The sequence below is a fragment of the Diadema setosum genome, chromosome 8 (genome assembly GCF_964275005.1).
Source record: "Diadema setosum chromosome 8, eeDiaSeto1, whole genome shotgun sequence".
NCBI lineage: Eukaryota > Metazoa > Echinodermata > Echinoidea > Diadematoida > Diadematidae > Diadema > Diadema setosum.
The window spans coordinates 16595187-16609454 of record NC_092692.1 but is presented as its reverse complement, the minus strand read 5'-3'; the positions used below and the strand labels follow the sequence as shown (position 1 = coordinate 16609454).

General features: G+C 36.2%; 1 protein-coding gene across 1 annotated transcript; it reads right to left on the bottom strand.

Moving 5' to 3' along the window:
- Nucleotides 1–526: 526 nt before the first annotated feature.
- Nucleotides 527–13585, bottom strand: LOC140232097 (carbohydrate sulfotransferase 8-like). The gene is made up of 3 exons (XM_072312248.1): nt 13498–13585; nt 11383–11471; nt 527–1384 (listed from the first exon to the last, which is right to left on the bottom strand). Exons 1-3 carry the CDS (start codon nt 13583–13585, stop codon nt 527–529), a joined length of 1035 nt encoding a protein of 344 aa, XP_072168349.1.
- Nucleotides 13586–14268: the final 683 nt, after the last annotated feature.

Sequence of the window (14268 nt, the reverse complement as noted above, 5' to 3'; positions counted from 1 at the left end):
ATTATTATATAGCTACAAACGGCAGTTTGGGGTTTGTAAATAATGTCAAAATTTTCAAGCTCGCTCGCTCCGCTCGCCCCTCGCATTTAATTGTTACGTTATGCAATTCTGATGTTGCTGCCATGAGGTGCCCCCCCCCCAATGTCTTGACCCACGGTACGCCACTGCACTTGGAAGCCCTTCAACACAACCGACTGATTTACCATTTGAATTCGGTTAACACAAATTGAATTAAGTGGCACACTCTATATAATAATGCCTGTTGATTTCAAGTAAAACATGGTATTTATACTGGCCAGTCTTATATCAGTCTGAATATACCGGGCACACATGGCAGATTTAATTTCATTCTTCAAACTGAAAGCAAAATAATGTGAAGAACAATACATACTTTGACTCATTGTAAACTACAATTGTGGTCTTCGCAAGGATGGTTTTTATCAAAGTGGAGTAATACTTCAATTAATGACGATAGGAAAGATTAAACAAAAACCTGCAGGATACCTTACAGACTATTAACAATTGATTAATGCCGCCGTATGCTCTCGGGCATTTTGTAGCCAAAAAACGCCATGTCAGCAAAAAGCCTTTGGTTGACTTTTTCAAACTGTTCATCAGAAAGCGTGTCATAGTATTTTTTCATTATGGCGTCATCGCTGCTATTCGAAACGTCAAGTGCATTGTACGGATAGAATTTAGAATCCACACCCATGAGCTTCAGCACCTCAATAACATCTTCGGTGTACGTCTCCAATCTTCCTATGTAGTCGTAACCGAGGCAAGGATTGCAGATCTTGTACACATCTTCCCAGTGAATATCGTAATTCTCGGCTAGGAAATAGTCGATGAATTCTTTAAAGGTGACATTGTACATCTCACTTTTTACTGACGGACCGGGCATTTCTGCTTTAGAGTGATTTCCATATTTTGTGTATATTTTCTTATTGTGAGTGCGACGGTGAACTAGATTCCTATTCGGATAGGCTTCTAATCGATCTCTAAACGCAGCCAGGAGACGGGTGTAAGGATTCCGGACGAAGATAACTTTCCTATATTTTGCTGCATACGATTTCTTCATGCGTGCACTCGTGCTTTTCAGAAACTTAAATCGTCTCTTCAGCAAGTTGACAGTTTCCATTGCGCTCACTTTGGCGTCTTGACGTTTAAATCCGTAGATGCTGAGAAGAAGTCTGGCCCAGTTGGTCCCGCCACACTTGGGAATGAGGAGAAGGAGTGTGCGGTGTCTCGGGAGCACCCTGAACTCGCCGCAAGCCTCGATGAGTCGCGGGGAAGCGCTGATATTTCTCCGTAAACATTCACGCCTCAAGGTTTCCTGACGAGCTGCCTGCGTATCTTCCACAATTACTGGTAGCGTGGCTGGCTTCTGTAGATATTAGGCAAAGAAAACGAAAACCGGTTAAGTTTGAGGGGAGTCATGAGAAAAAAAAAATCGTACCAAAAATTGTTACCATGGGTACATGCAGGAAATTTTGGAACCGCACTTTTCTGGAACAGGAGCAATAGGAAATCCTCTTTATGAACGAGAAGAGAAAAAAATAACTATGTGCTTTAATTACTCTGTATTTTCGTAGGCCCTGTAGAGTAATCTCATTAGAGTCTGCAAAGTTCATGTACGAACTTAATAACCTTCTTCCTAATGAATTCTCAAATTATTGTAGCCTGAATAGTTCAATCTGTGATCATAACACCAGAAATGCGCAGAACATCAATCTCCCATTAAATCGCACATCTTATACGCAGGCGTCGGTATTTTACAAAGGTACAGTTTTATGGAATAATTTGAATTAAGTTTTTGAGATCAGTAAGACCGTAAGACAATTTAGAAGATTATTATAAACAACACCTTTTTCTATACAATTAAGTTACAACTTGATGAATAGCTGAATATGGAGTTTTCTTTTCTTTTACAATGTACAGATTTGTTCTTTGACTTGATTTCAAAGTCATTGTGAATTTTATTGCATATATAGTTTGTAATCATATTTGATCCAATTACATATGATTATAAATGATTACACATATGTACATCATAGTATTTGTTTAGGGATCATTTTCAATGCGCCGATTCTTGTGCTTCTCATGATTCCGCCACTATAATACTGTATTTGATATCATGCATTCTTGTTTGTTTGTTTGTTTTTATGCAAACTTTAAAGTCAACGATGTAAGTGGAAATAAACGAAATGAAATGAAGTACACTGTACAACGTCTCTGATTAAAAGTTAATTGTTCGATATCCATTATTATAAAAATAATCATTTTTATGCATGAGTTTAACTTTGGATTTGTTTACACCCACGAGCGCAGCGAGTGAGTTTTAGACTGTTCCAAACCAATAAACGACAGCACTCAATTCTCAACGATCCACAAAAAAGGCCTGTGCAATAGTCGATTTATAAAATGGGCCCCTAAATTCATGAAATTCAACCCTTTCCCCAGTCATTATATCCGGTACAGCTGTATCAATTGTAAGGCTTGAGCCATGCGTACTGATTAATTCCGGACGCATGGCTCAGAGTGGAAATAAGATAAAATAGAGGGGAGTGAAACCTACATGTGTATATAAAATTAATGTATATAAATTGAGTATTTGCAGTAGCGCCTGATGTCAGTAGTGAAGTGCTTTGAGGAAAATCGGGCATTGCATTCAAGAGTATTATTGTTATGCTTTTTTGACGTTTCGGTACAGTCATCGCTGGATTCGAAGATTACAACGATGCGTAATGTCACAGGAGGACAACACTAACAGATATTTGCACATGATTTCATCTTTCTATACAACAGGATAATGAAAGAGCACTTGGCTTGCCTCTTTCAGAAGGCAGGGGGACAATACCATCCCTCAACATATACATGTTTGGTTTAGTTTGGTTTGGTTAATTTCTGCATTCAATCAAATAAATACGAATTCAACACAAATTTCAAGTAAGACACAAAGAATAATATCAAATGAAATGATTAAGATAATAACAAAATATCACACAAATAGATAAACATAAGGAAACGTATTGTGCCATAAACATAATAGAAGCATATAAATGAGATAATTATATAGGAAGTATCTTCCAGTATATATGAGTATTGACGCAGGAGACCGCCACCATGAGCGGTGAAATTGGAAATGGATGGGGCCTCATAAAAAGAATATTGAATTGAATTACTGGAAACTGGACTGGTCTCACGCTCGACATAGAGTGAACTGTTCCAGCACATTTATTTTCATATTTCACTTGATATCTACAACACTAAGCAAAAAATACAAAATACAAAAATACAAACACGCAAGATACATAATAATCATGACAACAAAAGATGGGTCATGGCTAGAAAGTGTGTCAGCATATGTACACAAAAGAAAATTCTCCCATGTCTCTATAACATGTGCAATATAAAGGAACCGCAAAGCAAAGCTTGTAACCGCGGATTGAAGGGGAAAAAATACTAATGTCAATTGATTTTTTTTTCCATGGAGAGAGGAGACAAAGTACTAATAACATGAATAACGAAACTATATTATGAAAGCTAAAATAGCGAGGTTTCAAAGGGCAGAAGTAAAAGAAAAGAGAAAGAAAAAAAAAGAAAAAAAAAGAAAAAAGCTGAGTGACAAAATGGCATCAATACACAAGGAGATACGAGCATAATCTACAATCAAGTCATAACGAGTTCAAAGTATGGGTACCAGTGTATAGTGGTTATATGGGAGCATAAACGCTGAAACCAGAGGTAAAGCAAGCGTACACTGAAAATTGATCCGCCGTGCAAAGAAAGATGATAATGTAAAATAACAGGTTAAATGATTCTAATCAGGCAAATTGTACTCATTAAAGTAGCATTAATTTGAGTTTTTGTTTGAAAATAAACAGAGAATAATTGATTAAATCTGCGGGAAGATCATTTCAGAATTTGGGTCCAGTGAACATGGTGAAAACAGAGCAATCAAGACTGTGCGAGTACGTGGAAGGTGCATGAAATGACTCTCTTTGTCTTGTGAGGTAAGCATGATGAACTGCAAGCCTAGTTTTTCGGTAGCATATTCGGCGACACAACTCTCTTGAACGGAGGAAATTGAGTGGGTGCAGTGCAGTTGCAGGTGTGGGTGCAGAATGCAGTTAAAGTAATAACTGGTATAGGCATATATTGCATTCATTCCAAGAATGGGGAGTATAATAGCTTTATTAAATACAGCATAAGTGTAGCTTTTAAAAAGTAAAAGATAGAACAAGACTCTATGTTGTCTGGAAGATTATTCCAAATGTCCGGACCAGAACGAGTGATAAATTTGTGCGTTACTAATGGTTTGGACTTCGTCAAGATGGAATATTATCCACACGAGCGAGTAACAGTAGTGTTAAACCTGAACCTGTTATATCAAAAGATGGTGGAAGTTGATCATGAATGTACTTGAACACACTTGAACATGACTGCTACTAGAATAATGTTCAAATTAATGATATTGATGCGTTAAACTCATAAAATAAAGATTCATTATGACCTACAATAACGTAGCTTTCTATTGTGAACTTATTTTTGTAGAACCACATCTCAATATGTATCAATATATATCGGTGTTTCTGTATTATGCGAATATTTTGAAATGCATAAAATTAGTTGTTTGGTTTTTTTTTTACAGTGCATTCCCGTTATAACAAACATGGTTATAACGGAATTCTGATTACAACGAAATAGAAATTCAGGCTACAATATCAGCTCCGTGTTTTTCATCATTCACTTGTTCGGTTATAACGAAATTTTGATATAACGAAAGAAAACTACCGGTCCCGCAGACTTCGTTATAACGAAGCCCACTGTATCTAAAAAACGTTTCTTGGACTTAAGCCAATTTGACACTTTCTTATTTCAAGAGTTTTGATCTCTATGAGAATATACTTTAGTATCGTTGGCAAATAAACCAAGAGAAAGAATGGGGTGTGTTGATAATATCATTGATATTGTGACGGGATAATAGCGGGCCAAAGATCTAGCCTTGAGGACACTACAAAAAAAAATAAAATAATCCAATCCAAAGAAACATAATAAGAATGTTATTGTCTTCTTTTGGTTAAATGATTTTTAGACCATGAAAAAGATTGACACCGAATTCCTTAAAGGGATCATAATACAGTTTTGGTTCAGACCTAACTTCAGGTTTCTAACATCTTTGTTGAGATAATGAGAAACCTGTTATAGAATATGAACGAGTATGTAATTTCAAGAGGGATTCAACGTTTATTTGATGAAAATTGTTTTTTAATGGCTGAGATATCCAAAAAAGAGCAATCCTAATTAGAATCGCTTTGTTTTACTTTGTTTTTGCATGTCTCGGCCATTCCAAAACCGATTTTCACCTATGAAATTTTGAATTCTTCTTAGAATGGTACGCTCTGTATACTGGATATAGTTTCTTGGTATCTAGTTAAAAGTTAAAAAAGTTAAAAACCCATATTTTCATCTCCACCAATTCTATACCATCCCTTTAATGACTGAGTTTTCAGAGTAACATAACTTGGTTGAGAGTATCAAAAGCTTTACTCAAATCACAGAATGAACCTCGAAATGTGTGTGTGTGTGTTTTTTTTTTGTTAGCAATAACACTCGTAATCTTGTCAAAAAATAAAAACACTAAACAAAATGCTAAATTAGTTGGTAATTCTTCCAGAGACCATTGATTTGAAGGGAGTATGTTATGTTTGGAAATTTGAGTAATCAATTCTAAGTAATTTCTCGAAGATTTTGGATGTCGTAGGTATAGTAACGAAATTAGACGATATGATTATTTCATGGGGATCTTCTTCAAAAAAACAATAGACTTAACTTTAGCTATTTTCAACAAATATGGAAAAAAAAACACCCTGTGATAACGAATGTTTGAATACATCATTTAAAGGTTTTGCAAAATCAACGGAGAAATTATTTCTTTCTAGAGGGTCACACTTATTTTGTCAAAATCAAGAGATTTTTAATTGTTAAGAGATTGGCTATTATCAATGATTCACAGAGATTTTATGGCTTTATATTAAAAAAAGGACTCTCCATTTTGGTCTTGAAGATAATCTATACTATTATCAATGATTCACAGAGACTTGATGGGTTTGTATTTAAAAAAAAAAAAAGACTCTCGATTTTGGTCTTGAAGATAATCTGTAAAATGAACATGAGAATTATAAATTTTTCTGGTTAGTTAAGGACCAATATTAGTAAATAAAAATGATTTAAATGAACTGGCAAATAAACTGGGATCATTTATTTTGGTGCCATTTAGTGTGATACTATCCGTTGTTGGAGGATCTAACCTTTTCCCAAAAGCAAGCCTCTGATAATTTTTCCCAAGTTGCATTCGCATTTGAACTGAGCTTTTTTATTGTCGGGAGAATATAATCTATACGGGATAAACGAATAAATTTTTATGTGTTTAAATGACAATCAGTCAAATTACGTAAATTATAACTTATGTAAACAATAGAAGTTTGTATTGAATTGATTATACCCTTTGTTATCCAAGGATTTTATTTTGTATTTTTCTTGTTTTCATTCAACGTAAAGGGATATTATTGTCATAATGATACAATAATATATCATTCATTAGGATATCTACATGCAGTATTAACATCATTTGCCTTTTATACATTTTCCATAAAATCCCTCCAGAAATTATTCTGTTTAAGCAAATCCATGTTGCGTCTGGTTTCTTTACGATAGAAAAACTCGTCGGATGATTTATGAAAACACTTATAAGCTAAAAATGTGTACAAGTGATAAGAAACCACAAAACAGTATAGGCCTATCCCCATTTCTTTTCTTTTCTTTTTACAATTATAATAATACATTCGAAAAAAAAAATCATCAATATGAGTTGATGAATAGGGACTCATACTGCTGTGTTTATTGTAATCGAAAAAAAAAATCCATATGACATAACTATTGTAATTGTATGAGTTTATAATGAGGGACGAAATTGATGCCAAAATCACCAGAAATAAAAAAATATTATGGTTAATTTTATTTCCTATTTTACGAAGATAAAAATCCAATTCATCACACACACACACACAAACACACAAACACACACACACACACACACACACACAACTCATAATTGAAATGGGGGGGGGGGGTAAATACCCATTCCTTATTTCAAATTCACCTTTTTCTGAATTCAATATAAGAAAAGAAAGGAAAAGTTAAAAGTAGGGCTGAGAAGAACGGTCATGTGAAATAGGTTAGTGATAAGTAAAATGAATATGGAATAAGAACGTAAGCAAAAAAATAATGGAGTTTTTAAACCAGCGGTAAAAGGTCGTTGTAAATTTACAAACAACTTAAGTACATTTGATTTTTCCAGTCCGTGGAACGTGTAATAGAATATGCAATAATGCACTGATATTCTTTAGAGTAAAGCAAAGCTACAATGCTAATCAAAGAAAGAATTGATGACTTGAAAAATGGAAAGGTCCTTAAAAAAAAGTTAATAAAAAGGCACAGAATAAAAAAAAAGAACCAATGAGTTGCCGAAGTGTATGTAATGACTGAAGGGCAAGTTTTGATTATGTCAAAGAATTAGGTAGAATTCCGTCTAGTATTATGAAAGATGAAAATAGATGAAAATGGGGAAAGGGACAATAGTCATTTTGCAAATGATACAGTCAAATAAAAATGGCAAAATCAGGCAAAAAGTCAATATATTAAAGAAAAAAGTTTTCATAAAAACAAACTGTCACAAGAGGAAAAGGCTCTATGGTAGGCTGTCACTTAGATGACGACACTTATCACGAGAGGATCTGGATACAATCATTAGAGTCAGATCCTACGAATTTATACGAGGGAAAAGGTACACAAGGAGAAGCGTCTAAATTCAATGAAATTTATGTAATTTTGTTGCGAATAATGTGAATAGTTATCATTTCATATTACAAAAAAAAGAAATAAATTAAATGAAAAGCGTGACTAATGTATGACATTGTAAAAACTGTTTCACGCAGTATAGATACAAATACCCATATCTCGAAAACTGCTAAAGACCAATAAAGTTCTTTTTTTCTTGGCAAATTTAAGTTGAAATATCTTTTTTTCCACTGACGCCTTTTATATTTCTTTCAGGAAATTTGGCTAAAACTTTTCGATGTTGATGCAATTTGAGCAAAATACAATGATACTATGAACATTTGAACACAAAAGAAGATCCGGATCTGACCAATAGCGTACGATCCTGTGTGGACTGTTTTCTGTCTTGACCAACCAGCATTATCCTATATAGATATAGGGCTGGGGTATAATCTGATTTTGTGAGTTTTGAACTCTTCAAAAGTGCTTGGCAAAAATGGACTCAGCACGTGGAACATGGAGTTTTAAGTTGCCTCGTAGTCTTTGATAGTTTGACGACCTTTCCCTTCAGGGTGCGTTTATCAAAAAAGTTTGTCTGTCGATGCACTTTGTATTATTATATCAGCAGTTGAATTATACGTGTCACATTCGCAAGCTGTAATGATCAGACGATATAAAACTGGATTTATTGCACGGACCACCTTTAATAACAACCTTTGGGCCTTGTTAGTAACATTCGAAAATGCCAAAGACTCCACACAATACATAGCAAAGAAACTGGATCACTCTATTGATTTTGGGGGTTCTTTTTTTTACTGCTATTGATTTCTACTGGTCTTGAGAATAATTTGATAGAGTCACCCCGAAATCATTTTATTTCAATAGAGATCAAAAAGGTGCACCCAAAGCAAAAGCCATCAAATTTCACTGTTGGTTATAGTAAAAGTACAAAGTCACTCAAAGAAACCAACAGGTTGTTGATCCCTTGGGCCGGTTGGTCTTAAAACCTGTTTGTGCCATGGGCCTGCTGGTTGGTAAGTTGGTCATAGCTCTGATAGACCAATGCAGTATCTCCGTTGGTGCCGTATAGCTCTCGTGTCTCATTTTCAATACAGCAAAGCAATTGTCTTAAAATACGTGTTTTTGGTGGGATATGTTCTATGGGCTGCTATATAGGATCTTCGACTTGGAAATTAGTGCACTTGAGGGCACACTTGCAACCATGTTTCCTGTGTGAAAGATCTGAGCTCCATGGTTTTACCTTGTACCACGGTATTTTATTATGAAGCTAATATGAGAAATGCGGCTTGAAATAATTTAACGCTGAATTTAAAAAAAAAAAATGCAAATCTGGGGTTGACCGGATTAATCATACTCAATATTTTCTATAGTGTTAGAATGAATGAAGTATTCAGTAATCCTATGTTTTATTAGCATGGAAATATTTTTCTTTTTTTTTTTCATTAGCTCTCATGACTCAGACATAAGATCAATAATGATAATTTGAACATGTTAAAGCGCGCAATAATTAAGGAGAGTTTTTATGCGCTGAACAACTTCCTCTACGTCAGAAAAAAAAAGTAACAAGTTTTCAAGGATTTTACATATTGCTTATAGTATTTGTCTCAGCCGTATACCTACGTTTGACTGGCAGCAAATTTCTCAAAGAATGTGCTGCAACTGCAAACGTCGAACGATCTCCATATACAGTACTCTCCGCATAATCGGGTATAGGCTCGGGCAGAGCGTTTCTTACCCGATTAAGTGGAGTACCCGATTAACAGAAGAACACGTCTCATTCAAAATTGACACACACAATGTGTATGTACATGCATTGTACACTGCATCAAACACCTACACTGTATGCTTAACACGCGTATTTGCACGGCACATTATACATACCTTACACTTGGTCAGTTACGAGCAATAATTTATACTCTTCTTATGGACAAATATGTCTTCAAAAAATTTGTCGTTTGACTATAGACTCCTCGCTAACACGCAGTCGTTTTCCGAAATGAGCACGTCTCTTTGAGTGCATAGTTACGAAGAACGTCGGGATACTTTTCGAGAAGTGACTGGGGGAAAAGCAAAATTATGGAGCTGGTGCATGGCCTGGTTTTCGTTGCAAACTTCTCGTATTGTGAATGTTGTTACGGAGCAAGGGAGGAGCGCAAGACAGTGTGTTCAACTCCTCTCTGTTAAATGCAGTGCCAGCTACATGTGTAATATTATTCGTTTACGTGTGGCAAGTCGGTACTGGTACATGTGTTTTCATGTTTAATCACTCCTCTGATCGGTCTTCTTTGCAAACTAAACAGCTAGAGAATGCGATTAGCCGTGGAAAATTTGACATTCATGATTTCTTAAAATGTTTGCGATAAAATGTGGGTAGAAATTAGATAAGAAGAACATTACTTTCCCATTAACATGCGGAGAGGCAACCCGATTATCAGGTAATTTTAATGTGCATTGGAACTGATTTTGACATTACTCCCCAATTAAACGGAGTACTCATTTAAGCGATACTGTCCCGATTACGCGGAGAGTGCTGTATTATGAAAAGGTGGATGAAACTGGTATAGGTTACAGCAAGTAAACGCTATAATCAGAAGAGTTATTGAGAATACCGTCAGACTGTGATATCTATACATATAAGAAGGGAATTACTGATTACAGCTCTGTAACATAGAAGAACAATCTTGTACAACATTTTTTTTTTTTTTTTTTAACAGATAACCAGTGCAGGCGATTCAACATTGGCGCAATAAATTGCATCCTTACGCTTAGCGCTTTATGGGCTATCTGAAATTCCTCTATTTCTCCCTGTCAATGAGGCCATAATAAAGAATGATAGATAAATCTATGATGAAACAAATGAATGTGCACTGTGTGCTTACGAAATTACGAATTTGTGTCATTTTTGAGAGCAGACATAGATGAACAACAAACTTTTTAAATATAATTTTCGAAGTCCTGAGCAGTGAACTACCAGGTTTCGTTCCATGTACATGTTTCATTTAACTCTAATTCCATCAACAAATGCAGCTATTGGCGAAGTGGATGGATTGAACTTTGATGAAAAAAGCAAAAGCTTAGTCTTTTGGACGTTGATTTTAAGCATAGTTGTTGCTTTTTTGAGGGGTAGTTTTTTTTTTCTTTTGCGCATGCAAAAAAAAAAACACACAAACAAACAATAAGAAATAAGTCAGGAAGACATCTATTTGTCACTACGAATTAGTGCCGCATCCAGGAGTGTTGTTTACACGCTTGTACAGCTCATGAGTCAGTATAAACCAGACAATATTTCTGAAACTGAGCCAAAACAATGTTCAAAGGTGCCCTTGCTTAACACATACTGTCACCGTATATGCACCGTGTGCAATATCACGAATAATTAGGACCGTTTAACCCTCTGCGTACGAACGTTCTTTTACTGCCTATGTGGTACCTGTGTGAAATTTGTGCACATTCTGACTCGATTGCACACAAAGGGTTATGGACGAACCTTATGCTGTTATGGGAAAAATTACTCTTTATTACCCTGGTATGCGGCCGGACGACGGATTTGAGCATGTTGGGTGTGGTCCAAACACTGGAGACGTGTCTTGCAAACGAGGTCCCATATGCATCTGTAAAGGAGAATATTATGGTAACTGATGTAGTATTGCGGGGGCCACGGAATATTTTTAGTGTGTGTGTGTGTGGGGGGGGGGGGAGGCTTGAGACCGATGGGGATCAAAGATTAATTTAATATAACCACCACCACCACCACCCCCCCCCCCCCCCCGTGTCTGCGGTCCCTGTATTGAACTATGTCTCCTAAAAGTTTTCTTGAGGACCAAGACTGAATAAATATCTTTATTTCATTTTTGGCCAATATTGCGGCCCACTGGTTGAAAAGCGGTGTGTATAGACAACACACGGCGTGTACGTTATTCCCCACAAGGTTATACATGTACACGTTTTGGTGTTTAGGGAAAGGTGGCGTTTAAGTAATTCATCGTGTGAAATGTTCATAGAAATATTCGTGCAAGTGCTGATAAAGTTCTTCTCCACATAATTACTATACAGAGATTACAATAAACATTGCGATGAATTTCTCAGTTAGAATGAACGTATTGATTATCGAATAATAATAACGTAACGTTTCACTATTTTCTTCCCTATCACGTGTTCTCTGCTTCATGTAACATTAACCAGCAGTACACGTCATGTAGGCCCAATGGTGCTGGTCTTATAATGGGACATGCATTTTTTTTTCATTAATTTTGTCTTTTCTTTTTACATGTCCAAGTTATATCAAATCTTGATGTTATCACCAAAATATTTGTCTTTACTACCAACAAACGATTTGACTTCCCGGGGAGAGGCTCGAAATTTAACGGATTATTAGAATCGTTCATGGCAGTCCCTCACCTCAGTTTGACTTCTGCAAAAACACCCCCTCGAAAAAAAGGCCAAACAAATAAACAGACCAAAATAGCAAAAACAAACAAAATAAACGCTGTACAAGTATAACATTGCTCCTCATTCAGCATTTTTACTAGCCAATTTGCAAAATTATTATGTTTGTGCTCGGAGTCCTGAAGCACCTTGCACTTTCATCTTAAATTTATGCCTCTCCACCCCCATTTTATCCTTGTCTATGGTTCATTGTTTGCGCTAAGAACTTCGGCTTCAGTTGTAGGCCTACGCAACAAAACAGACAGAGAGAAGACATAATCCGATATAAATATTTGTCTCTCATTTATAAAAAGAACACGAGGGATCATGCCCTATTACGTATTAATAAAGAAAGGTGATCTTATTTTGGAAGACTACTATTTCATAATTGTCAGCCATGGAGAGCGCAATGTTGTTTGAGAGGAAAGGGTACTATTCCTCTTTCCATTGATACCTAACAACGTGGACTGTTATCATCATGCATGACTGAGCACATGAACTATAGACAACAGAGACAATATAAGTGCACTTTTTTCCAAGTTTGGGTGTTATGGTGAAAGGACAATGAATATCTCACCGTATAGAAGAGATCTGTCTATGGAAGGGTGTAGTGGTCAAATTAACAAGCCAGCCTCCATGACCGCAGGTTTGTGTTTAGGGTTTCTTCTAACATTGTATATAATAATGGTCTATAACCTTCAACATGGCCATGTTGACGATAACTACACGTAACCCATTATCCATTGTATTCGTATTCAAGACATGGTTTGTCGCTGCGAGCTGCGTTGAGTATGAATGGATAAGAATAGACTGTGTGGGTTGGCCTTTGTGAGAGTGACCAAGTTATCGGACAGGTAGCCTTTTTTAAAGGTTATGGACCATAAGATATTAAAAGAATACATGTACCTAAACACAAACCTGCATGTGTACATGCTGGCCTATTCATTTGGCCACTTTCATTGAAAATCTCATCCATTCAGTAAGACACTCATTTTTCCTTCATGTGGAGTTCTTCATTCCCCACAACCAACATTGTGCTCTCCATAGCTAACAATTATGAAATACACTGTGCAGCAGCTCTCCAAAGATGGATTACTATTTTTTTTTTCTTTGATACGCACTGTAATGCTTGTTCTCATGTTCAACCCACTTCGGTTGTCAATATTGAATGGATGGTTTGCTCGATACCTTGCAAATAGCTTTGATACTCACCATCGTAACTGAGAAAGCCCACAAGCAGGATGGTGCAAATTGCACAAACTCCAGCAGCTATGGACCGGAATCGAAGACGAGGGGCCATATTGCTCTGAATTATTAAGGTGTCGTGTTTATTAACTCATCTTACGAAGTGATGTCGTGTTCAGGTGGGACATGACATAAGACACTGCCATCATGTATATTATTTTATATCGTCGCAGATGTTTGGCTTGTTTACAACATTAATGATTAACTAATGCTAACAATCATGTGATGTCACTAGGCTGATCGCTAGTAGCAATTCCCGGGGATATGTCTCTGAATGGCACATTGTGCCTACACTATAACAGCTATATTTTGTGGAGAGCATTTTTATTCTCACCCCGCCCCTCCTCTCCAAATCATCACGTGTTAATGCCCTTGATGTTTTGCTGTTATATTTCTCTGCCTTTCGGTCACAAAAATGTGAAAATATTCTCACTTGAATTCAAATGAATTTACTTTTAAATTTATCGTGCTGCGGCAATATCAATGCTCCGTATGAGCCTTTTCATTCGGCCGAGGCATGCATAAAAGGGCGCGCAACAGATGGAGATGTTGTGCACACTATGAAGTTTGATCGGTCCTTTGAGGGCGCTATTTATATCTTGTTCGCAAGGAAGAAAATCGTGTTATTGCTGTCTATAAAGTGCTATTAAGGCATGTGTTTATAAATTATACATATTGTTCATTTGTAATAGAGATGTCGTTTTAATCTAACTTCAGACATTATCAAGTACGCCCGCT

Bases quoted from the DNA above. Each gene is read 5' to 3' on its own strand.
- LOC140232097 (XM_072312248.1), bottom strand. From the start codon at position 13,585: ATGGCCCCTCGTCTTCGATTCCGGTCCATAGCTGCTGGAGTTTGTGCA. The intron at 11,472-13,497 runs GTGAGTATCAAA...TCTCCTTTACAG, and splicing joins GGGCTTTCTCAGTTACGATG to ATGCATATGGGACCTCGTTT. The intron at 1,385-11,382 runs GTAATAAAGAGT...TAATATCTACAG, and splicing joins TCGTCCGGCCGCATACCAGG to AAGCCAGCCACGCTACCAGT.